The following is a 25,442-nucleotide window of genomic DNA, read 5'->3' on the forward strand; positions in this document are numbered from 1 at the left end:
GACATCAGGATTCCTAATACATACCATACAGAATTACTAAAAGTAAAGCACTGAGTAGGACAAGAATCATCATTTTAATAAGGTTAAAATAAAGATTGATATATTTGTCCTGGCTCTACTTAGAGAAAAACATGCATTTAAATTATGCATTTAAGCTATGCTTTTCTTCATAAAAAGCTCTGTGAAAATAATTATGCATAGCCTCCAAATCCTTAATAGAACAGTAAATAGAAGAATTTTATGATGTTCTGTGTACTTCTGAGGTTCCACAAATTACTTTTTTCAGAATAAAATCTGTAAATTATGTAGCACTTGAGGATACATGTCAATAAACACTATCCATATATTCTCATCATGTTTACACTATGAATTAAAAATATCTCCATTAATTAATAACTTTATGTTTTATTTAAATTATTATCTAATTAGAGGGTGTTAAAGTAATATTTTCCTAATGAGTTTGAATAAGTTTCTTGAAAGTAGTAGATGACTGAGGAGAGAAAATCAAAAGTAAGGCAGGCTTGCATGTAACTTTTTTTAAAAAATAAATTATAATATAGTTTAAAATATGTATAATCCCATATACATATAAAAATATTGTAGTGCATATTTAAAAAAGTCAAAATTCATAGAATAAAACTGTATCATTATTAGGAAAATATAATGGGCCAAATGATACTTTATATATTAAATACATAGCGACTTAATATTTTTTTTTTATTTTATTAATCCTCTGTCCCTCTCAGAGAGCCCAGCAAGTTACCAAGAGTATCTCGCCTGCAGAGCAGAGCCTGGCAAGCTACCCGTGGCGTATTTGATATGCCAAAAACAGTAACAAGTCTCACAATGGAGACATTGCTGGTTCCTGCTTGAGTAAATTGATGAACAGGATGACCACGCTACAGTGCTACAGATTTTATTAAAAAATGATAATTTTCAAGGTTAAAATAATTCCTAAGAATTTTTTCTTCCATTAAAGGGAAAATGTTTATAAAGCTAAAATAGAAAATGCTTAAATGCATGTTTTACTTTGCCTTATTTTGGATAGAAATGAAAAAAAAAACCAACAAGTTCTGTTCCGTATTTAATGCAGTTTTGACACATCTGAGTGAATTTATTCTGGTGTCCTGTATCACTATGTAGAGCAAGACAGAACAAATGGATGGCTCTGAAAAATATAGAAAATTGTTTCAAGGGTAAAAAAATGGCTAGTCATCAAAATGAATTCTTAATGCTTTGTTTTATAGAATTACAAGTACTCAGAGTACTATGCAAAAGGACTTCCAAGAATAAATAATATTAGGGGAAATGAAGAGAAAGTTAAGAAAGTAAAGCAAACATTCACATTTGATAAAGCTGTATATGTTGACAAAGAACCACTGATTTGGCTGGAAGAAATGCTATGAATCTTTCCAATAATGAGAGAAACATGATTCAAAGACCTCATGTATCACTAAAACTTCCAAACTACTCAAAATCAAACTTTTTGTTTGTTTGTTTCTCTTCACTGGACATAAGATTCAAGGAAATAAAGTTTCACTGTATCACTGTATTGCTGTCAGCCCACTGTTCGTCCATTTACTCAAGCAGGCACCGGTAACGTCTCTATTCCTCCCAGCTCTGAGATTTTAGCAGCCTCTCCTTACTCATCTTTCCCAATGACTGGAGGCTCTTTCAGGGTCAGGGGAATGAGGCCTGTCATTGTTACTGGTTTGGCATATGAATACACCACAGGGAGTTTGTGAGGCTAACTTGCCAGATTCTCCCAGAAGGAGAACTAGGCTCTAAGATGTCGATTCTGGGAGTTCGGTTTAATAGTCTCTGGATGTTGGCCATTGGTGAGATTACATGGCGCCAGGGGCAGTCCCTGGGTGTGACCACCTAGCTACTGGAAAATGAGGGATATTGGGCAGAAGAGGCCCAGTTCCGATTTGAACAGGCTTGGAGATCTCAGCCCTGGGTCCCACACACCTGTGTTCCTCTGCTGGTTCCTTCATGTGTCAGGCTTGTCTGAACGTGCAGAGAGGGGCCTTGAGCATGGCTGTGGCTGGGCTCCGGAGGTTGTGGGGGCTCTGCTCGGGGCGGGGAGGGAAACTGAAGCCCATCCCCTTCGAGGGGCCTCGGTGAAGACAGTTACGTACGGGTCCAAGAGACTCTCAATATATGTAATATATATTTATATATATGTGTATATATATATATATAGTATATAAGTAATGATAGGTCTCATTTCCCTGACCTTGAAAGAACCTCCAATTGTTGGGAAAGATGAGTAAGGAGAGGCTGCTAAAATCTCAGGGCTGAGAGGAATAGAGATGTTACTGGTGCCCATTCGAGTAAATCGATGAACAATGGGATAACAGTGATACAGTAATATATATGTATATATATGTATATACACACATATGTATTATGGATATATGTATATATGTGTATATATATTATTCTCTATGATTAGTTGCCTACTGTCTGAACTCCATCAAATATGGTGTGGTAATTATGGAAAATGGGTAGGAAGTGTCTTATAATGTGTCTGGTGGCATGGCTATGGGGGCCTCATTTTATACTCCTGTCTGGGAGGAGCAGCCTTTCAGATCTGAAGAGTGGCCCATGAGGAGATTATCTGGTGCTAGCAGGGTGTGGCAGGGTGTGGTTTATGGGTGTCTCCCTGGGTCACTGGAAATTGGGGATAGCAGGCAGAGGATCTCTGCTTCCCGGTCCCCTTGAGTCCAGAGTCCAAGGTCACAGAGTTCTGCATTACCTGGCTTCATTCATGTGTGGGACTTCATTCATGTGTGAGGCTTGGCCGGAGCATCAAGAAAGCAGCCTGGAGGATGGAGGTGTTTGGGTAATGGAGGTCAGCTGCCAGGCCTGGGGTTCCTTGGGGCGGGGAGGGTTCTCACCTGCCCCCCTCTGGGACGCCCCTAATGAAAACAGCCTGGCTCAGTCTTTTTTTTTAGCAGTAAGTTAATCCTCAGAGAAGGATAATAATGCCTACAACTATGTTTGGCTGGGAGCAGAGAATAGTAAATATCTGTTGTCTGACCAATATAATGGCAGGGAAAAAGTTTGAAATTAAATTTATCTCTCTCTGGAATAACATGAGGTCTATTTAATATTTATGCGAGAATTAATATCTTAGTTTCTCCTACCTTTATGATCAATGCAACTCAGGACCTCATTCCACATGAAACACTATAGATAATAAAACATGTGTTTTCAAATTTTTCTGACCTACATATGTAACTCACCATGCTTTCTGGCTGCCTCCCGTGAGGAAGGCCACCGCCCCCAATATCTGACCTTACTATGTGAAGTTAAACTCATTGGGATGCTGCTGTCACTCTCTTGTTGCTTTGAGCGTTTGTTAAAAACAAACCACCTCTACATTGCACTAGATTGCACTGTTCATCTCCCAAACCACTTTCTTCTTGTTAACACTCAGACCTCAATCTTGCTGCTAGAATTCTTTTGTTAAGTAGCAATATAAGACATTCCATGATCTTTCCTGATTGAGGTTCATTCTCACAGCACAAGAAATTGGGTGCTATTTAACAGTTCTCTATTACACCGAGTATAAAACCTCAAATCTCCAAGGATGTACTTTGTGAATTGGCTATCCCCTGTGTATCTTTTCAACATCATCTTTGCATTCCTTTTTTAACTCAACTCTCACCATACTAGTCAGCTTCGTACCTGCTAGCCCTTGTTATCTGCATGTCATTATTTTATTTATTTGAGTTTTCTATCCAAATGTCACTTTTTTCAGAGATGATTCTAAGAACCATTGTGTATTAAGCATATCGCTTGATATGCTTAACAATATTTATCACAATATTGTTTTCTTTTTGATTTCTTACCAGTATACACACAGTTTGGCATTGTCTTTCAACATTTCTTATATTGTTTATTTTCTATTTTCCTGGAAGAAAGGTAGAAACCACAGGACAGGACTCTTTTAATTATCAGTCTATTTTTTTCTCATGAGATCAGTAGGGATAAAACTATCCACTCAACAGAGAAGTAATAGGTTGGTAGAAATATAAATGCAGATAAATGCAAAAGAATGGATACAACATAATCCTGTATTCTGGGGAGGGGAAGTTATTATAGCTAACTTGAAGTATAGACCATACTCTTCCGCATTTTTTTCAGTGCAGGCTGGATATAACATACTTTAATAGTAAAGCATATCTTGCTTAATAAATTTAAGATACTGATAAAATATATAAGAGTGATGAAATTTCACAATTATTAATAAATCTCTTCTTAATCTATAATATTTAGGGTATAAAATCTGAGTTATACATCTGCTATCTCTATTGCAATAAAATTTAGATGTAGGTTAATTAATTAATAAATTGTTTTTGTTTTGTTCTGGGGACCTTCCCACTCAGGGATTACTCCCTGACACTGCTCACGGCTCTCTCCAGCAGACCTTGGGATGCTGGGGGGTCACAACCAGGCCTGCTGCTTACAAGGCAAGTGTCTTACCGGCTCTATCCTCTGTCCACCATGCTTAGTGAATTTTGATGCTATTTTGTAACATTGTAACTGTTTGCATTGTATATATCCCATGTATTAAGCATTTCTCTTCCACAGTGTTGACCTGTCTATTTTATATTTTAAATATAAAATATTTTTTTATTTTATTTTAGCTAGGCTCTCTCTTTCCAGCATAACGATTTGATAACTTATGATAACACTGAAATTAATTGCCCAAACAGTAAAATTCATGTATAAAGAAAATCAAAATAATATCTACAGACTGTTAGGTTCAAATGATCTGCTAAGGCTGACTAATTTTCTTTCTTCAAATTTCCCTAAGTGCCTTTTACATTAATTTATGTTTTTTTCCTTTTGCAAATGGAGGATAAAAGGAAAAAGTCAGTTAGATTCTTAGTCTGAATGAAGAGAGCAGAATATTGTACATAGCTAAGCACTTATTCCTGGTTTCAACTAAATGAACTAACTGCTTTATTTCAAAAATTGCAGAATAAAAACCTGCTGACTCTAACTTGGTTTTCTCTTTTCATTTTCTTCTCTTGAAACACAATATTTTTGATTTTAGTTTTGGGGTCACACCCACTGCTGCTCAGGGCTTACTCCTGGGTCCGTGCTCAGAAATGATTCCTGGCAGGTTCGGGGAACCATGTAGGGAGCCTTATAATCGAGTATCAACTTGTAAGTTTAATTCTCAGGCCCAGCAGTGTAGGGGGCAGTGCTCATTGCCAGGGGCCAGAGGGGAGGTGGCATGCATGAATTGTTGGGGACTTAACTGGAAGCCTATAGAATTGCATTTTGTATTAAATTGGAACCCTTCCGCCAAAACTAAATTTTTTGTGAGTTTTCTAATTTTATTTCTGACCTATTTGATCCATATGTATATGAACAATTTTTGCATTTAAAAGTTGGTGAGACTGTTCCTTCCATGCTATTGGAATATTATAAGCTATATAAAACCACTATTTGAGAACATGTTTTTTGATCATGCTGTGTAGACAATTGTAGTATGTTTACAATATAAGATAGGGTATATTTATAAAGAGCAAATGAATTATATTATAAAGGTAAACATGGATAATTCCCCCGAGATAAAAGAAGCTCTCTGGGAATCCAGAGGCAAGAGAAACATGCGTTGAGACACCAAAATGAATATACATGGAATATAAATCATATGGTGTTATGTTCTTTCCAGTGGTATCTCATTTAAATAAAATGCAAACTCTTATCTTAAAATCGCAAAACCTTTTATTATTTTTTTTTTGGTGATGGGGGAGGTGGTTGGACCACACTTACTGGTGCCCAGTGTGTACTCTGTGCTCTGCCTCACTCCTAGCATGCTTGAGGGACCGTATGTGATATTCGGGATCAAACCTGGTTAGCTGAATACAAGGTAAAGGCCCTATTCACTGCCCCATCTCTCTGTCCCCAATATAAAATACTTACAATACAAGTATAAGATAGGGTGGTAAAATGGGCCAATTCTGCACTAATCCAATTGGCAAAAATTTAAAAATAAATATCAGAATATTTTGCTCTTTGAGCGTAAAATCATTGAGGGAAAATGAGCTTTCAAGGGCATAGATAAGTTGTGTTTTATTAATATTATTAAAAGAAATTACAAATGCTTGTGTGATTGCTATTTATTTCACATTGATGTCATATCCATTTCTGTTGTTCTGGATTCTCTAAAGAAAAGCAATTTTGCAAAGGAAAGGTTCAAAGAGAGAGTGGGTTCATGATCTACTAGTAATCTTCTATTTCTTTTATCTCCATATAAAGAAAAAACACAGTTTTAGGATGTTGTCAGGTTCACGTTTTCTAAATTGAACGCTTTGGAAATAATCCATAATGAAACAAAACAGTAGTTATGGCACAATTATATTAGAGATACTATTTTTTTTGTAAAGTCAATTGTGAAATAGGCAACTTCTGTCTTCCTGAAAGTTAAACAACAAAAAATTATTTTTTAATTTACTTTATTTTGGCTTGGGGCTCCACACAGCGGTGATCAGAACTTCCTTCTGGCTCTGTGCTCAGGGATCAATCCTCATGGGTTGGGGACGGGGGGCAGGGGGGTCATGTACAGTGCCAGGGATCAAATTTTAGTGAGCCACATGCAAGGCCACGTGTCTTACCTTCTCTATTTTCTCTCTGGTCCCAGTCTTTAATCTTTGTACTGATGTTACAATTAGAAGTTAAAATACAATTTACACTAAGGAACATTTCATTAAAATTTTAAAATTTTTCTTATTTTTGTAGTAGTATAATAGACAATAAATATAAGAAATATTAATGATTTGCGGAAGGAGAGTTGTCTACTTCTATGCTTTTCAATCAATGGTGGTCTGCTATGAGTGGCATAAATGTATGTACAAATTCAGCTATACAATGTGCTACAAAAAATATGGCAAAGTGATAAACTGTTATAAATTTACATAACTACAAAGATTAATTATAAAAATTAGAACATCTCATTTGCTCAATTTGGCATTATTCTGTTCTCTCTGCTATATTCTTTATGAATTTACACAAACAGGTCGGTGTAGCAGGATTTAGTAATTTTTTAAAAATTATGATGAATATGGTTTGACTATTGGTTGATTTTGTTTTTTAGGTCACACCTGGAAGTGCTCAAGGCTTACAATTGGCAGGGCACAGGAGACCATATGTGGTCCTGGGGACTGAACTTGGGCTGGCTGCATGTAAGGCAAGCACCTTTCCCATTGTACTATCTCTAGGAACCCCACAATTTATTTGTTTTATTTTATCTTAATTTATTTAGGTCTGAGATAACACTCATTCTTCTAGGGCTTACTCCTGGCTCTGCATTTAGGGTTCAATCCTGACCAGACTTCTACAGAGGGTAGGACATTTACTTCACCCTCAAGCAAGTCACTTGAATTTTTTTGTTAATTGACTTAGCAAATTTGGGTTCTGGTTTATTTAAATATAATTAAATGTTAAGATTTTTCTGCTAGAATCCCTTCCTTAAATTGCAGGATCAGATTCTTATAGTAAAAAATTGATAACAATGTAAAGATTTCTACTAGATGCTCTATGTATGTATTTATAAATATTATAAATGAATTGTAAATATAACTTAAATTTTTTAAATTAAAATATAATTTAAATTTATTATAAATATAATTAAATATAATTTTAATTTATTCTGAAGATTATAAATATAATAAATTTATAAGTAGATCACTGTATCACTGTCGTTCCGTTGTCCATCAATTTACTCAAGCAGGCACCAGTAATGTCTCCATTCATCCCAGCCCTGAGATTTTAGCAGCCTCTCCTTATTCTTTCCCAATAATTTGAGGCTCTTTTCAGGGTAGGAAATGAGACTGTTATTGTTACTATATTTGGCATATTGAATATGCCACGGAGAGGTTGTCATTATTGACATAATACATAGTTATTACTATTGCCAGGCTCTTCCGTGTGGGTGGGATACTCTCTGTAGCTTTCTGGGCTCTCTGAGAGGTATATATATATATATATATATATATATGTATATAAATATACATATCTATATTTCATGGCCATGCGGTCCAGGAATATGTTCACTCTTGCTCACTCTTTATCTACAATAGTATTAAACTAGCTGTCATGAATGTATCAACTGAGGTTGAATGCCTCTGTGCTAATTAGGAATAAACAAGTTCAATTTTACTGATAGTTGATACTTAATGAGGGCAAGATAAATCATAATAATAAAGATAACAGAAACCCCAACTATAACCAAGAGGGTTGGAGAACCAAGGACTCTCTGCATTACTTATCTGAAGGAAGCTACATCAACCATCCTGCACTCTGACAGTTTAGCAGTGGTTCTTAGTCAGGAGCAATTCTGTCTCCTCAGGAAATATGCGTGACTGTGAGAAATGGAGAAGGGGGCGTGCAGAATTTTAGCACCTGGCAGGCAGAGGTTATGCATCGTACCTATACATCGTACCAGAACAGCCCTGGCCACCAAGTATTAGCTTGCCCACACTCTGACTGAACTCACTGCCAAACCCGGCCACAGAGGAGACACTATGGAGTTGACCAATGTCCTTAACTGCTGCACAGTCCTCAGCTTACATAATGCAGGTCTACAGATATTACAACTAATGTTTAGTCCTACCAGGACAGATTTGAATGATTTTTTGTTGACTTTCTGATGTCTTTTAGAAAATTTCATTGGGTATTGCTTACTGTTTATTATATACTATTATTATTACTGGGTATTATAATAATACCAAATATTAGTGCTACTCGGTATCATATACTGTTCATTATATACTGCTATCGTTGTATACTGTTAATATTGTCATTATTGACATAATACAGTTATTACTATTGTTGTTTATTATATACTGTTTGCCAAGTTAAAAAGATCTGGCTTTGAATTTTCACATTTTCTTATGTAATTTTTCATTACTCTGAAGCTTACAAAATTAGAACAAATGGTTACGGTTTTCAGATGGATGTGTTTACATGCATGGAGTAAGAGAGAGCTTGTAAACTGACACATGTTGGGGCTGGAGCTATAGCACAGCAGGTAGGGCGTTTGCCTTGCATGCAGCCAACCGGGGTTTGAATCCCAGCATCCCATATGGCCCCCTGAGCACCACCAGGAGTAGTTCCTGAGTGCAGAGCTAGGAGTAAGCCCTGTGCATTGCCGGGTGTGATCAAAAAAAGCAATAAATAAATATAAAAATGAGTTATATTATTATTAATTACCTCCTGCTTAGATGAAATCATGTTTTTGAGGTACCTCTATGATAATACATTAAGGGTATTGTTGCTCACATCTTTATAGCTGCAAAGAAGAATGGCCAATGTTTCTAGCACATATTATTTTTTTTCTTTTTGGGTCACATCCAGCTCAGGGGTTTCTCCTAGCTCTCCACTCAGGAATTACTACTGGCAGTGCTTGGGGGACCATATGGGATGCCGGGGATCGAACCCGGGTCGGCCATGTGCAAGGCAAACGCCCTACCTGCTGTATCACTCTCGCCCCTCTAGCACATATTCTTAAGATCACAAATGTGATAAATCTTTTCTTTTTTCAGGTCATCCTCTAATCAAAATTTACAGTTATTCTACCCAATAACTGGAGCTTATAGGTTGTTTTTGTTTGTACTAAAACAATTATAGGTAGTCACAGTCAATATATAATTTAATCCAGCAGTGTTCAACTTGTCCATAGACACATGACAGTTCCCAGGTGTAGAAAGGCTGGAATCTACTGGCCTATTGCCTTGGTAGGACATGCTGATCTCTGGATTGGAATGCAGGACAGGTCTGCAGAGGTGAATAGGTGAAGAACACTGTTGTAAGTGATATCATCCATCTATCTTTAAAAATATAGTTGATGTTAAAGATTGTCTGAAATGAACACTTAAAAGAAGTACAAGTCTAAGAGGGAAAACATGATATGTGAATAGCTTTACTTTTGTGATGAGTGCCTGCTTCTGTCCAATAGGGAGCTACTGCCAGGCTGCTTCTCCTAACAGGCAGAAACAGTAGCGCAAAGGAGAATTACAATACTCAGCAGGCTGCTGACCTACTTTGTTATTAGAACTCATAGAAACTCTGAATGTATTTTTCCCCCCAGTAAAGCTAGATACTGACTTGTCAGCAAATTAGTTACCTTTTGCTGTGACTTTAAAAAAAATTATGATAAGGTAATACATTCTATTTATAAAAAATGGAGTAATACAAATATAATAATATAAAATAATATAATTTCCAATTTAAAGAATTTCACATCTAAAATACAAAGGCCTTCAGAGAGGAGAAATATATTTGTAATTGATATTTTAGTTTCCTTTCTAAGTTGTATTATCTTGATGCATCACTGACTAAGTAGTTAATTGGTCTTTGTAAAACAAAAGTGAAGCTCTTTAATTTTCTTTATACTTTTGCTAGAATTATAAGGGACAATAGAATCACACAAGAAGTCAGCATTCTACTTGTATAAGGGAACTTGCATAGATATGTATTTTTTGCTAAAATAATTTGCTTAAAATAGGGGGCATAAATAACAGTTCTTTCTCTTCTAGTTCTATAATAGGCCTTTGTGACTAGCAGTCTTTTGACATAAAATTGAATAGAGTAAATTAATCCCCAATAATTGTTGAAGATCTGTGATCCAAAATTATTAGAAGTTTAAATATCTCCTTGTTTTGCATCTCACAGGAATTTAGTTTATATCTCTCATAGAATTCTCAACTTACAATCGAGATTGTCATTATCACAGCACTGTGTGTGTGTACGTGCGCGCGCATGCGCGCGCGCGCGCGCGCGTGTGTGTGTGTGTGTGTGTGTGTGTGTGTGTACAAAAACAGTGTCTTTGGGCAATTAAAATAGGAGAGAGAAAGTTTATAAGAATGGCTGCATTTTCAAGTGTACATGGCTTGGCAAACAGAAAGAGGGCAGCATTTCATTAGCATGGGCCCCATACTCAGGACTTTAGGTATTGCCCACATTTCAGAAGTTTCAATTCAAAATCAACTAATTTTTTTTTGCATAAATGCCTTTAGAGTAGATTCTACACTCGTTCATCTTTGTATAGTTTACAGCACATAGTGAGAAGTGCGATGAAGGAAAGCTTGCTAGAAAGTCAACTCCATGAGGGCAGGGGACTGTCTCCTTGTTTACTGTGTTCAGTCAGTGCAGTGCCTAGGATGATGTCTGGCAAAAGTAAAGAATATAAGACTGTCATCTCGTTGCTCATTGATTTGATCCAGCAAGCATCAAAACGTCTCCATTGTGAGACTTGTTGTTACCATTTTTGGCATGTCGAATACGCCACAGGTAGCTTGCTAAGCTCTGCTGTGCGGGCGGAATACTGTTGGTAGCTTGCTGGGCTCTCCCTGAGGGACGGAGGAATCGAACCTGGGTTGGCTGCATGCAAGGCAAATACCCTACCCACTGTGCCACACTAATTTTAAAAAATGAAGTAGAGAAAAATTAATGTTCCTTCATTAATAGGTATGTGTGTATGCATGCATGATAGAAATTCTAGAATGCATATATCAAAATTTAAGTGAGTATTTTTTATCTTCTTTATTCTGTTGTTTAGATAAGTCATATCATTTTTAATTATCTACTTTGTTTTTGGGTCACACCTGGCAGAGCCCAGGGATTACTCCTGACTTCTGAGCTCAGAAATCATTCCTGGTGCTGTGATTCTGGAAATCAAATTCGAGTTAGAAAAATGCAAGGCAAATATCATGAGTTACAAATGAAACCATATAATTTTGGAAGATAAATAAGAACTAAAGGGTTGGGTACCAGTTTTTTCATACTTAGACTCTAAGTGAAATATTATACTGAAGAATTCACTGGCCATAATGATTTGGGGATCCCACCCAAAAAAAGAACTGAAAGATGAAAGAGTGACTCTGGCTCTTGGTAAGAGTCCCTTTTACTTTATCTTAAATGAAAATAACATTGCGTAGTAACCTAGATTTTCCAATCAAATCTGTCATTCATTCCATATGGACTTTATTACATTAAATTCTTCCATATATTATTCTATTTTTCTTTCTAGTATTCTTTGTAGAGTTCATATGTTTTATTTTTTGTGGAAAATACTGTTTTTATATATAAATAATTAATTTGAACTCATTGATTTTTTTTCTTTCTTTTGGGCTTGGGGCTATACCTGACAGTGATGTGGGCTTATGCCTGGCTAAGGTGCTCAGAGATTGAACCAACCATATGCAGGTCCAGGGATTAAATAATAGTCAACTCTGTGCAAATCAAGCACCCTCTAACCTCCTCTTCAAACTCTCTAACCCCAGGCCTTAATGAATTTTGAATATACTCAATGGCCTCTGCGTTGGTCAGTGATTGCTTTTTGTTGCTGTTAGTTTTGCTGGACAGCCAGTCCATGCGGTGCTCTAGAGAACGTGTCGGGTTGTCAACTTTCCTCACATAGGCAATTCGTGCCTATCAGAGATAGTAATCTAAGTGTACCAGGTAAGTGTCCTGGTACACTTATCGTCTAATGAATATTTTATTATTTAAATATTTTAAGCTGAAAATTATTCTCCAATTCCACTGAAAAAGAGTTAACACATTCTTGCTGTGATTCATCTATAAAAAAGGTTATTAAAGGGATGGAGTAATAGCTCATTATGTAGGTTACATTTTTTGCACATCACTGACTGAGGTTTTATCTCCAGCATCCCATATGGTCCCCAGAACCCCTCCAGGAATGATCCCTGAGTGCAGATCTAGAAATGAGCCCTGATCACCATCAGGTTTGGCCGCAAAAACAAACAAAAATGTTTTTGAAATATCATGGGTATGACAAGAGTTTTAAAATGAACTTAAAGATACCAATTACTGGAAAAACACAGCATTTCATTAAGAGATAAATTCAAGCATCTCTTATGGAAATCATATGGAAAGGAAACATAAATATTCTTAAATGAAACAGAAATGAAGAAATATATTTCTTTTTATGCTTCATTTTACATTGGTTACAATGTTGATTTAAAACAATCCATTGTAGGCAGAGTAGGAGACTAATACCCAAGAATAGTATTATATAATACCAGAAGGTTGTCTCCATGGCTTGGAAGCTAGCCTCACACTCTGGGGGAAAGTCATCCCAGATAGAGAAGGGAGCACCAAGTAAAATGTGATAGGAAATCCCGAGCGGGGAGGGAGATGCACGCTGAAAGTAGACTAGAGATTGAACATGATGGCCACTCAATACCCCTATTGCAAACCACAACACCCAAAAGGAGAGAGAGAGAGAACAAATTGGAATGCTCTGCCACAGAGGTGGAGAGGAGTGGGGGGGATGGGATAGGGGGGTGGGAGGGATACTGGGTTCATAAGTGGTGGAGAATGGACACTGGTGGAGGGATGGGCACTTGAACATTGCATGAGGGAAAAGCAAGCACGAAAATGTGTGAATCTGTAATTGTACCCTCACTGTGACTCACCAATTAAAAAATAAATTATTAAAAAATAAATAAAATAAAAGTATAACAAAATAAAGTCACTCACTGTAGCACTGTAAAAAAACAGTCCATTATAAATAATATATTTTTCTGTATGATTTCACTTTTATTTTATATGTAGATAAAACATATTAATGAAAAATGAACAAGAAATCTTTGGGCTATTAGAGTAATTAGTGGTTACCAGGATGAAAAGGATAAGGAGGGAGGGTAAATTGGGACAAAAGGATACATACATTGATTTTTCTTTTTTTCAAATGACAATTTTTAAGCCAAATAATAATGATGTAATAAAATTAAACGCTCTATAGTGAGGAATTTATATATTGCAAAGATATGAGACAAGAGAACGTGAACCTTCTTCTATGAATAAAATTAAGAATAAATAAAACTAAGAATAAATGAAATGAATATATCACTATAAAAATATTAAGAATACAAAGAAAATAAGAAAACTAAGAATACTAAGAATACCAAGAAACTAAGAAAACTAAGAATAAGTAAAACTAAGATAAGCTAAAAATAGCTAGCATAAGAATAAACATAGAAATTAACAAATAACAAATATATTTATATACAGCTATAACATTTACTCAGAATTTTTCATTATAGCACTTATATATCTAATTAACCAATGACAGAGATAAAATATGCATATATAAATTCAAATATGTTTTAGTAAAATTCAAATGTGGCTATATATGCAAATTTGGATAAGAAGGATTATATAGATAAATGCAAATTTGGGTAAGAAGGATTATATAGATAAATGCAAATATGGATAAGGTGAATTAGAAAATAGGGAACGATCTCTACTTTCTGGGAAACATAAAGAAGTATAGTAGAGAAATAATGAATGGCCAGAAGCAACACTTGAGAGTGAACCTAAAGAATTAATTTTACCAAGAGGGTGGAGGATGGGGGATTCTTAGATACATGTGGGGGGACACTGATGTGGTCATTGGTGTGATGTTGGAACTTTGCATGCAAGAAGATTTATAAACATTTATAAACATGATTTATGAATTATGGTGTCTGAATAAAAACTGAAAATAAAAGAACATTTAAATAATATTAAGCATTTTAGAATGCAAGATATTTCCAACTATCTTTGTCACACAAAGATCATTTGGAAATGATCACTCTGGATAAGTACTGGATGCTGAAAACAGGTAAAGAAACAAACAAAAAATACAGTATCTGTATTGTAAACCATAATGCTCAAAAGGAAAGAGAGAGTGAGAGTGGGGGTGAGAGAGGAAGGAAGAGAGGGAGAGAGGGAGGGAGGGAAGGAGCTAGGGAGAAAGGGAGGGAGGGAGAGAGAGAGAGAGACAGAGAGAGAGAGGAGAGAGGGAGGGAGGGACGGGAGGAGGTAAGCAGAGAGTAAAGGAAAACGCCTGCCATAGAGTAATAAGGCAGGCTAGGGAAAGGGGAGTGATGGGAGGAAAACTAGGGTCATTGTTGGTGGGAAATAGATATAGTTGGAGGGATGGGTGTTGGATTACTATATGACTGAAATCTGATCATGAACAGCTTTGTAACTCTTTCTCACGATGACATATTAAAATTTTTTTAAAGAAAGTAAGATATGAAAAATAAGGGATTCACGAAACACTCTAATCTCTTTATCATAAATGATTTATTTTACTGTCATTGTAACAAAACTTGTAAGTCTATACTTAAGGATAACTAGTACCATGTTTTCTTGTAGTTAACCTGGTTTGACTTCAAAATTTTGTCTTTCAAATTTGATTTTGTTTTTCTATAACTATACCTTATTTCAGTTTTATCTTTTCTATGTGTCAGGGCTCAAATGTTGATTCTTGAGTTCTTTTCATTCCAACTGCTATGATGTAAATATAAATTATTTTTTTGTAGTGACAGTTTCAAGTGTTCTTTATAATTTATATGCCACAAAAGACACTCTAATGTGGTTGAGAATAGAAATTATGGATTCACCCAAATATAAATTCTAATACTATTACTATTATTCTACAAAATAGTAGATTCATTTAGATTATAAATATTTCAATGTTTTGAATCACAAAACATAATGTAATATTATCTCATTCTATTTTTGTGAGAACTAAAAACATTAGCATACTTCAAGAATGATTGAACTTAGGTTCAATAATAAACATAATACATAAATTCTGGATGTCCTTTTTTACAATGAATTATCAGTTTTATTTTCTTTTAACTCTCCGAATATAGATACATTTTGTTTTGTTGTGATGGGCTGTTTTGTAGAACTCTTTAGCTTTATTATAGAAAATACATTCTGAAAGAGGAAATCACTCAATAGAGATTCTTTCTGGAAAGAAACATTTATTTTTATGGTTGACTGTTGGATATTAACCCAAAGTGTTTTAGATATCATCAGTGAATTGCCTCTTTTCCTCCCCCCAAAGAAACTTAAAGTACTCTTATGAGCACCCCTAATCCCATGAATTTATCTTTAACCTTTTCTTTGTGAGTTACCTCTCATTATTAGCTACTAGATTCCCCAAATTAGGCTTGGTTACTTATTAAACCAAACCTTCTGATGACTCTGGATTTTGTATCTGTAGAGAATTACTTGCTTTTCTCCTTCCCTTTTAACCTCTTTATATTTTACTATAGAGCAATGTTTTTGCTTAAACACAGAAAGACCATTAACGTTATGCTCCTAATATTTGAGAGTTAATCGACTCTGATATGTACTTTCTCCTGGGCATTGGTCATAATTACTTGACTCAGGCTTCAGTCATCATAGTTCCTAACACCTCAAAAAGCTGGGTCCCCCTGAGGGCCCTCTGGATGGACCCAGAGAAAGCAGCAAAGCTACACGGCCTCTAAACAGGACAGTCTGGAAAGCATAAAGCACAGTCTTGACACAATCCCTGATGACTTAGAGACAGGACACCATGGGGTAGGAAAGGCTAAACTGACCTGATTACCTAGTCTGGGATTTACAGTAGAAGTCCAGCTGCACTGCCTTTCCCAGAGCCCAGAGATCTTAAGTTTTAGAATTAGATATAGATATAGATCTTTACTGTGTTTATCCAAATAACCAAAAATATTAATAAGGACTGAAGAGATAAGACAGCGGGTAGGGTGTTTGCCTTGCACGTGGTCAACCCAGGTTCAATTTTTCCGTCCATCTTGGAGAGCCCTGCCTGCACAGCAGAGTCTGGCAAGCTCCCGTGATGTATTCGATATACCAAAAACAGTAACAAGTTTCACGATGGAGACGTAACTGGTGCCCGATGAGCAAATTGATGAACAACAGGGCAACAGTGCTACAGTGCTATTAATAAGAAGTGAACTCAACTGTATAATATGTCTTAGCAGCAAGTGGGGGGAAAGCAGTCTATAATGTCCCTGGGAGACAGAATGTCTCCTTGAGCTAATCCCCAAAGAGAATTACCTCTATTAAAACACTTTACGTCTGTAAATGATAAATCATACTATGTGAAGTCCTGTACTTCCACCACCTGTCAGCTTTTATATAAAGGCTATTCAGCTCTGGAATTAAAACAGTAACAGTAAGTCTCTCAATGAGAGACGTTACTGGTGCTCTCTCGAACAAATCCATGAGCAACGGGATGACAGTGACTTTGACCACGTATCCGTGGTCTCTTTGATTCTCTGCTGGGGAGGCAGTTCTTGGCCACCGAACATGTTGCACACTTGAACTCACAGCTGTCATCCCATATATATCATTAGCATTCAGAGTATAAAATAACAATACTTCTATGTAATGAAAGTTTCCTTAAAGCTAACATGGATTAACTGCTTCTGTTTAGAATTAAGCATATAATAATTTTAAATAAATGTAGAAGACAGTAAAAAACAATTTTATTAGGAAACCTAGGGTCAAAAAAAGAAAAATCCCAATAGCAAATTGTAAATTGTTAAAAATTTCAAATTTAATAAAAATGTGTGCACAAAATATTAAAATTTACCTGTATCAGTTTAAATCTGAATAACAAATTTAAGAAAGACAGTAACTATTTTTCTTAAAGTTACCTAAGTAAAGTTTAAAATAGTGATTGCAACCTTGAATTTCATATTGTGCCATTGTTGAAATAATCATATTTTGGTAGCAGAGCTATTATTTTTCCACCAGACACTCAGTAGCAAGATTATAGAACCATTACCATCGCTTCTCTGCCACCAACCATCTCCACAATTGTCTTAATGCTATCTTTGTTTTGTTTCTTTCGTGATAGTAAAAGTGATAAACATATACAGGAAGACTTCAGAGAGTTGAAAAGTTGGTTGACAGAAATCTTCTGCTTTGGTTTGTAGCTACAGAAAGTTCCATAGATAATATTTCTCAAACAAGCTTTTGATAATGAATGACTAACATAATAAATTGCTATGTCAAGTACTGTTCTGAGCAGTAAAAACAGAGTGCAAGACAAACAAAAAATTCTCTGAGCCAGTGAAACTTAAAATATATGGTGAGAGGGACACAGGAAAAATGTAAATAACAAATGTCTGTGTGTGCTTAAAATTTACATTAAAATAAAACAAATCAGCGGGAGACCATTGGAGATAGAGTGATGAGGGAGGCTTCTCATAGTCAAGGACATTTAAGCAGATGTGAATGAAATAAGGTAGAGATTCCAGTGAATGTCAGCTCTTCTAGAAAGTTTAAGAAATAAAGGAAGAAAAGATGGGAATAAGAGAGCAAATACATAGTCAAGATAAAAATAAAAAACATAAAGTACCATATTTATTCACATATGAACTCCTCTTTCCTTCAGAGTTAAGGGTATCAGAAGAAAAATATACGTGTTCATGTAACTTCTAAAATAATAATAAGTCAAAGACCTAATAATAATATCTTGTTGTATGGGGAAGGGTATGGAGAAGTATGGGGAAATATGGAAAAGGATACAATATTTGATATATGGCAATGCTAAACTTTGTTAAAGTCTCATAAAATTTACTGCTTAAAAACACAAAAGAAGATAATGTAATGAACAAAATAAAAATATATTAAATATAATTTTATATAATGCATGAAGGAATTAGGAAAACTTATATAAAAGGAACAGATACATATTCAAACAGTCACTGCTATTTCACTATTTGTGTGTGCCTTATACTATGCAGAACAAACATTTGCCATAAAAACTACATATGGATAACTTAACTTTGTACTTAAATTTATATTTCATGGAGTTTAAAAAAATATTTAGCTCTCTGGCTCCTGATCAAGTTGCTTAATGGCTATGATCCCAGAGACTCAAAAACAAATCTCAGAACCCAGTGGCTTTGGACAGAAATGCGTCCAGATTCTGCATTAGGTTTTCAGCACTGGGCCACCCCAGGTGGGAAAAGGTGGCGATCCACAGTCTTATCTCCCTGGCGGCTTGGGGGCCACCATCTTCCAGAGGCCAATGGACAGACAGGTTTGGGCCCACAGTGATGAGGCATGTGGGGCCTCAGGGGATGGGGGCGGAGCCAGCCCTTTCCTCCCCCACCCCAAAGAGATCCCAAGTGGCCACCCATGAATGTCCTCTTTGGCTCCTCATCAAGTTACTTAATGGATGATCCCAGAGACTCAGAAACAAATTTCGGAACCCAGCGGCTTTGGGCAGAAATCCTTCCAGATTTAATTATTAAAATTCCAGAATTCCAAAATCATGCGGCTGCTACTTCGGCCACACGACATCATACGCTATTCATAATCAGCAATAGAAAACAAAGTGTCTAATGTTGAATTTTCTGCAGATCTAAGTGTTGAGGAAAAATCTCAAATAACAATGGTGGGTCTGGTGTCAAAATATCAAATTTAATCAAAATAGAAAGTAATGTGGAAATCATCTGCCACACAAGTAGGGATGGGGGGTAGACTGTGGTTTTTGGTGGTGGAAAATGTGCACTGGTGAAGGGACGGGGTATTTCATCATTGTATGACTGAGACTTAAACCTGAAAGCTTTGTAACTGCTCTCACAATAATACAATAAATAAATTTTAAAAAAAAAGAAAAGAAAATATGTTGGTAACATGAAAAAATATTTATAGATCACACATCACATCATATATCCCACTTAAGTCTCATTTGAATTTATATTAAGCACATGTATGCACTGCATGTTTCAACAGTGCTTAGAATTTCATGCTTTAATAATAGTGAATATCTTATTAAAAATTGAAAGAATTTATTTTATGCAATGTATACTTTGGTTACTTGTGCATGTGATTTTGCAGACACACCTTGGAAAAAAATTTTCAGGACATAAAGAGTAGTGTATCTAAAAACAGATGTTAGAACATATACATTCCCAGAAGCATCTCATGTAAATGAAATTTAGTTACAAGAAAGAAACAAAACATCTGATTTTATATCCATGAAAGCTAAAATAAGTTTTCTCTAAATATTTATAGAGGAGAAATTAGATCATTCTAACACAAACACTTAAGATGCTTTTGACAGACCATTGGAAATGCACATTGTGAAGTAATACAAATTACTTACAACCATTTCATTCAGAGAGACCCAGCAGTCTGGTGGGAAATCCTGCAGCAGTGGCACTAAGAACTGAAGACAGCCATCCCAGTGACACAGGAGCAGCATCATGCCAATGAGGTTAAAAATTCTCACCACTGCACTGGCAAGATCATACGTCATGTGGAAAATCTGTTAACCAAAATATAAAATCAATTTTTATAAAAGTTTTTTTTCATAACACCTATAACCATAGCAGCTGACATTATAACAATCATATAGACAAAAATAGAACTTTTACAAGTAGAAAAAAACCCAGAAATTTTATATTTTTAACCTTTAAATGATGCTGCTCTATTAAGTACTCAGTCCACTTTCTGAGTGTTATAAACAACTGAGTCTGTTACCAAGGTGCCAGGCAAGAGCCCAAACTGACCCCTCTCTTTTGATCCTAACCCTTGTGAACCTTTCTTATTGTGTTCTGACAAAATCCAATATAGTAGACTCTCATCTCAGAAAGTGTAAGAATCATGACAAATCAACATATTCAGGATTTCAGAAGTGGAAACTTACAGGAATCCCCAGTTATCCAGTCTTGACAAGAAATAGAATCAGAGCCTAAATCCTTCCTTAAATGCGGTATTTACTCAAGTGGCTGTCATGGCCTGAGGATGTTGTGGTGATGGCAATAGGCTGAGATGGAGGACACTTTGTTTGCTTACAGATGGTAGATTTCCTTGGGGATGCAAGGGATTTTTTCTCCTCTCTTCCCCTCCCCTCTGACTTCTCCCCTCCCTTTCCATTCCTCCCCTCCCTTTTCCTCTCTTCTCAGGTCCTCTCTTTTTCCTTTTTTGGAAACGGGGAGGGGCATGTCAAATTAGTTTGGAAAAATATGCTTTTGTAATTCCTGTGTTATATTGCTCATCCACATTAATAGGTTTCTGCTCCTATTTCACCTACTCTAGAATATCAAAATCTACTTGGGAACATGCCTACATATAGATGAAATTTTTTTGCTATGTAAAAGTACATAAACTCATTACCTAATATGTTTATAATAAAATTTTTCATAATTCACCATAGGTATAGACTATTTGTAAATTAATAAGGTCACCAAAAACAGTAACAATAAGTCTCTCAATGAGAGATGTTACTGGTGCCCGCTCGAACAAATCGATGAGCAATGGGATGACAGTGACAGTGACCATGTGTCGAGAAATTCTCTGTGCAACAAAATGTTTACCCATTTTATATTTTAACTGAATAATTTCACACTTCTTCATGAAATTTGCTTATAAATGGATAGACATGGAGAGTATCGTGAAATGAGTCAGAAAGAGAGGGACAGATATAGAAGGACTGCACTCATTTGTGGAGTATAGAATAACATCACATGAGGCTGACACCCAAGGACAGTAGATACAAGGGCCAGGAGGATTGCCCCATAGCTGGAAGACTTCTTCATGAGTGGAGGGGAGAAGGGAGATGGAATAGAGAAGGGATCACTAAGAAAATGATGGCTGGAGGAATCAGTCGGGCTGGGAGCTGTGTATTGAAAGTAGATAATGGACCAAACATGATCACCTCTCAGTGTCTGTGTTGCAAGCCATGATGCCCAAAAGTAGAGAGAGAGTATGGAGAATATTGTCTGCCGTGGAGCCAAAGGGAGGGTGGGAAAGGGGGAGTATACAGGGGATATTGGTGGTGGGGAATGTGCACTAGTGGAGGGATGGGTGTTTGATCATTGTGAGATTGTAACCCAAACATGGAAGCTTGCAACTGTCTCATGGTAATTCAATACAATTAAAAAAAATAATTTCACACTTCTTTAGAATATTTTACTGCACTACACGTTTTTTTTTGGGAAAGGGCTTCTCAGTGGTCTTGGGGTCTACAATCCTCGAGCCACATCCATGAGCCCAACACAATACAATCTTTGAAAAGTAATAATGGGGTCCCTTAACACTCTTATGTTAGAGATATGTGAATCTCCAGTCCTTGAAAAGTAAGATTGGAGTCCCTCAGATTCTTCTTGTGTTAGAAATATATAACCCTGTTATAGAACGGGTGCTAAGATAATTTCAGGGACAGTCTCTCAGTCTCTCTTTTTGATCTTTAACATGAAATGTTCACGAGTAACCTTACTTTAGCAATTTGACCATTTTGTCATAGATTAATATCAGAGACTGATTGAAATCATTATAAGGGGAACATCATAATGTAAGCAGTATTACATTTGAGCATACAGAATGTATGCCATATCTGGGCCCAAACTAATTATTCTTTGAACTCCTATATGCAACACAATCTGGTGGTATAATCCTCACTTGTAGCTGGTTTCTGGCATTACTGATGACCCTGTTAGAAGCTTGCTGACTAAAAATATGTAACGAGACTACTTCCTTATGAACCACATACTTCTATACATGGAAATGCTAACCAAAGAAGGAAGCTTTTAATCTAATTATGCATATTACAATTTATTGTGTAAGGGCAGCTTGTAACGTTAAATCTATGTGTAATTTACTCAATATATTGATCAAGCAGTCAATAATAGTGATAAACATTTTCAGTTTTTTTAATTTATGGGTTGGATACTCTTATGCAATAAGTTCCCATCAAAAATCACTTATCACAATACTCCTTGCTAACCTGTATTCACACAAACATACATACAAACTGGCACTGTAGTTGACACTCAGTAAATTGTATTAAAAACAAAGAAGAAAGTTGTAGAGAGTTAACAAAGACAAACACGCTTGTATTAGCTTGGGAATGTGAAGTATTTGCTTTTGTTTTAAGCCAAGGTGTTAAAAAAAGAAAGATCTTTATATACCTTAATAAACTGACTTCAAACCTGATCTGAGTGTTCCATGTATAATAACAAAATAAGCCATAATAACCCTTTACAAATAGTTGTTTTTTGTGTACGTGCACCTGTGTGTGTGTTTGTGTCTGTCTGTGTGTGTGTTACATTACAGGTTCAAGTGAAAAGAAGAGAATTAAGGGTCATGGATATAGCATAACAATAGAGAATTTCTCTTGCATGTGTAACGTCTTAGGGAAAAGAATGAAAATAATTGGTGGGACTAGGGGTGTTGAGGCTACACCCTGCAGTACTCAATGCTTACTCCTGGCTCTACACACAAGATCATTCCTGGTGAGCTTGGAGGCCATTATGAGGTGTTGGAGATCAAACCTGAGTTTGTTCTTAATGTGCAAGGCAAGAGCCTTTCCTGCTGGACTAGAATTAAAATAATTTAACTCTGGCCCCAGAATTAAAATTATCTTTAAAGCAATTGTTCAATTTTATTTTCAGCAAAACCCAGGCTACAAATATGTGAATGTATGACACTGTGCCTTTTCACTTGTTCAGTACAGAACATTGTGCTCTTCATTTAAGTTTAATGAGAAAAAAGATCTTGTTACAGATCTGTAGTGCTAGAGTTCTAGAATTATGACCAGTCTTTAGTACTTAGGATCTACATAGGTTAATTAGCTGATCTGTGAAATAGAGAAGTCACTGAGTAAGAAAATTTCACCTAGAATCCAAAATCTTACCCTATATTAACAGATTTCTCACTATTAGTATAATTTTTCCAAGAGAAATCTACAACTCATCATGATTTTAAAAGATCAATCCCAAACTGCACTTTATAGCAAATCATCATAAATTAGCTACAAGTTCTCTCAAAGTGCTTCCACATTCTTTTTTAATAAGGTGAATTCAAGGTCTTTTGATCTAATATGAAGATATTGGATGAGAAAAAATTTAATCGGCTATATTTTAACTAACAAGGATTCTCAGGAATAATTTCAAACACTTATAGCATGCAGTTGTTGTCATTGGTCTCTTACTTCAACAGATGGCAATCACTTTTAGGCAAGGCTGCTTCTACGACCCCTGTATTAACTCAAAGATTTCAACATTCCTTCAAAAGTATTACCAAAGTAACATCAAGAAGATGAAAAGACCTGAAATAATTCTATTAAAAGAGACTATTCTTATTTTTTATGATATAGTAGCAAATTAGAATGCTTGGCTCTCTTTATAATTCTGCACCTGCATAACTTGCTATATATTTTAGATGGATTGTTTCTATGCTGTATTTACACAGACTAGAAGAAAACAGCATTTATCTATAGGCACTTTCAAAGAGAACATATATGCAAAGTTTAGTAGGTATTGGTCCTAGTCAATAGTACAATATGTATATTAAGCATCCTATTGCACTCTCTGCAATTCTCACCTTGAAGAAGAATGAGGTTATCCTACTAATCCCTCTTATGGGACAAATTGTAGAAGGCTTTATATACTGTAAGAGACGGCTTATACACTCACCACATCATTGAACACTGACAATGATGAAAATTACCGGATTAACCTTAAAATCCTCTACTCTATATAATATCTCATTCAAATGACCAGTTAGCAACTATCAGAAAATTTAACATCTTGGGCTCCTCATCATATATCTGTATCAATAGCTCACTTCAATAATCCACTTATCAATTTTACATAATTCCAGACCCTAATGCAGGGAGACTCTTTTCCTAAACTCTCACTATCTATTATAAAACTCCTGCTAGATGCTCATTAAGTCGCTCATACCTTCAGTCTCATTGCCATTCTCCTTTGTTTTCTGTTTTTTTTTTTTTCTGGAGATTTATGCCATTTCGTTCCCCTCTCCCCAAAGACTCAGATTATCTGGCAGCTTTCTCAAACCATTTGTTAAGTTCCTTCATACTGCATTAGCCTTAGGTTTTGATGGAAGTGCCCTCATTTCCCAATTTACCATTTGCTACTTTCAGATGGTCATTTGTGAAAGTACAGGAAAAAAGAAAATTCCTCATCCTTGTGTTCATTTTATTTCACACATAATTCCCTCATTTCTAGAAAATAACCTTCCAGTATCTACCAACCACACTACTATTTACCAAGAACTTTTTTTTCTCATTTCTTTTTTCCTTGAAAAATATCAGCTAATTAAACAAACTAGCTCCTTCTACATTTGAGCAACTAAATATTACCAAAGGAAAAAATGTAAATTATGACTACTATAATTTTTGAAGGGTAGCAATAGGTTCTCAATGATGATATTTCCTCTATTTCAAATGCCATCTCATAAATAAATAGGGTAGATAAGTGACAGAGTATAGATTTTCTTTACTAAATGTCATTACATCATCCTCTTCTCAGATTCAGGTTGAAGGTTTTTCCTTTTCAATGAAAACACATTCCTATTGTCAGTGTTTATTTTCTTAAACACAAGGGGACAAATCATGCAACATATGCCACTGATCCACATTTCCGGCCTCAGGGCAATACCTTCATATATTTGAATTCCATTAACTATGGATCCCCTACACCACACGTACAAATAAACATAGGTCTTTAATCTTTCCTAATTGGATTTTTCTTTCTACTAAAAAAAGATATTTAAATTATTCAAATTTTTGACAGCCCACTCTTTGATATTAATTAAAATATTTTTCTCAGTTAGGGACCTAAATC

General features: G+C 35.7%; 1 protein-coding gene across 2 annotated transcripts in view; it reads right to left on the reverse strand.

Moving 5' to 3' along the window:
• HCN1 (hyperpolarization activated cyclic nucleotide gated potassium channel 1) overlaps window positions 1-25,442 on the reverse strand; it is a 382,774-nt gene that overhangs the window by 158,637 nt on the left and 198,695 nt on the right. For both annotated transcript variants that reach the window (XM_004608418.3, XM_055132368.1), the window contains exon 3: window positions 19,958-20,119. In XM_004608418.3, coding sequence (XP_004608475.2) covers window positions 19,958-20,119 — 162 coding nt within the window. The remainder of the gene's footprint in view (window positions 1-19,957; window positions 20,120-25,442) is intronic.

Source organism: Sorex araneus, chromosome 1 (assembly GCF_027595985.1).
Source record: "Sorex araneus isolate mSorAra2 chromosome 1, mSorAra2.pri, whole genome shotgun sequence".
In the NCBI taxonomy this organism is placed as follows: Eukaryota; Metazoa; Chordata; class Mammalia; order Eulipotyphla; family Soricidae; genus Sorex; species Sorex araneus.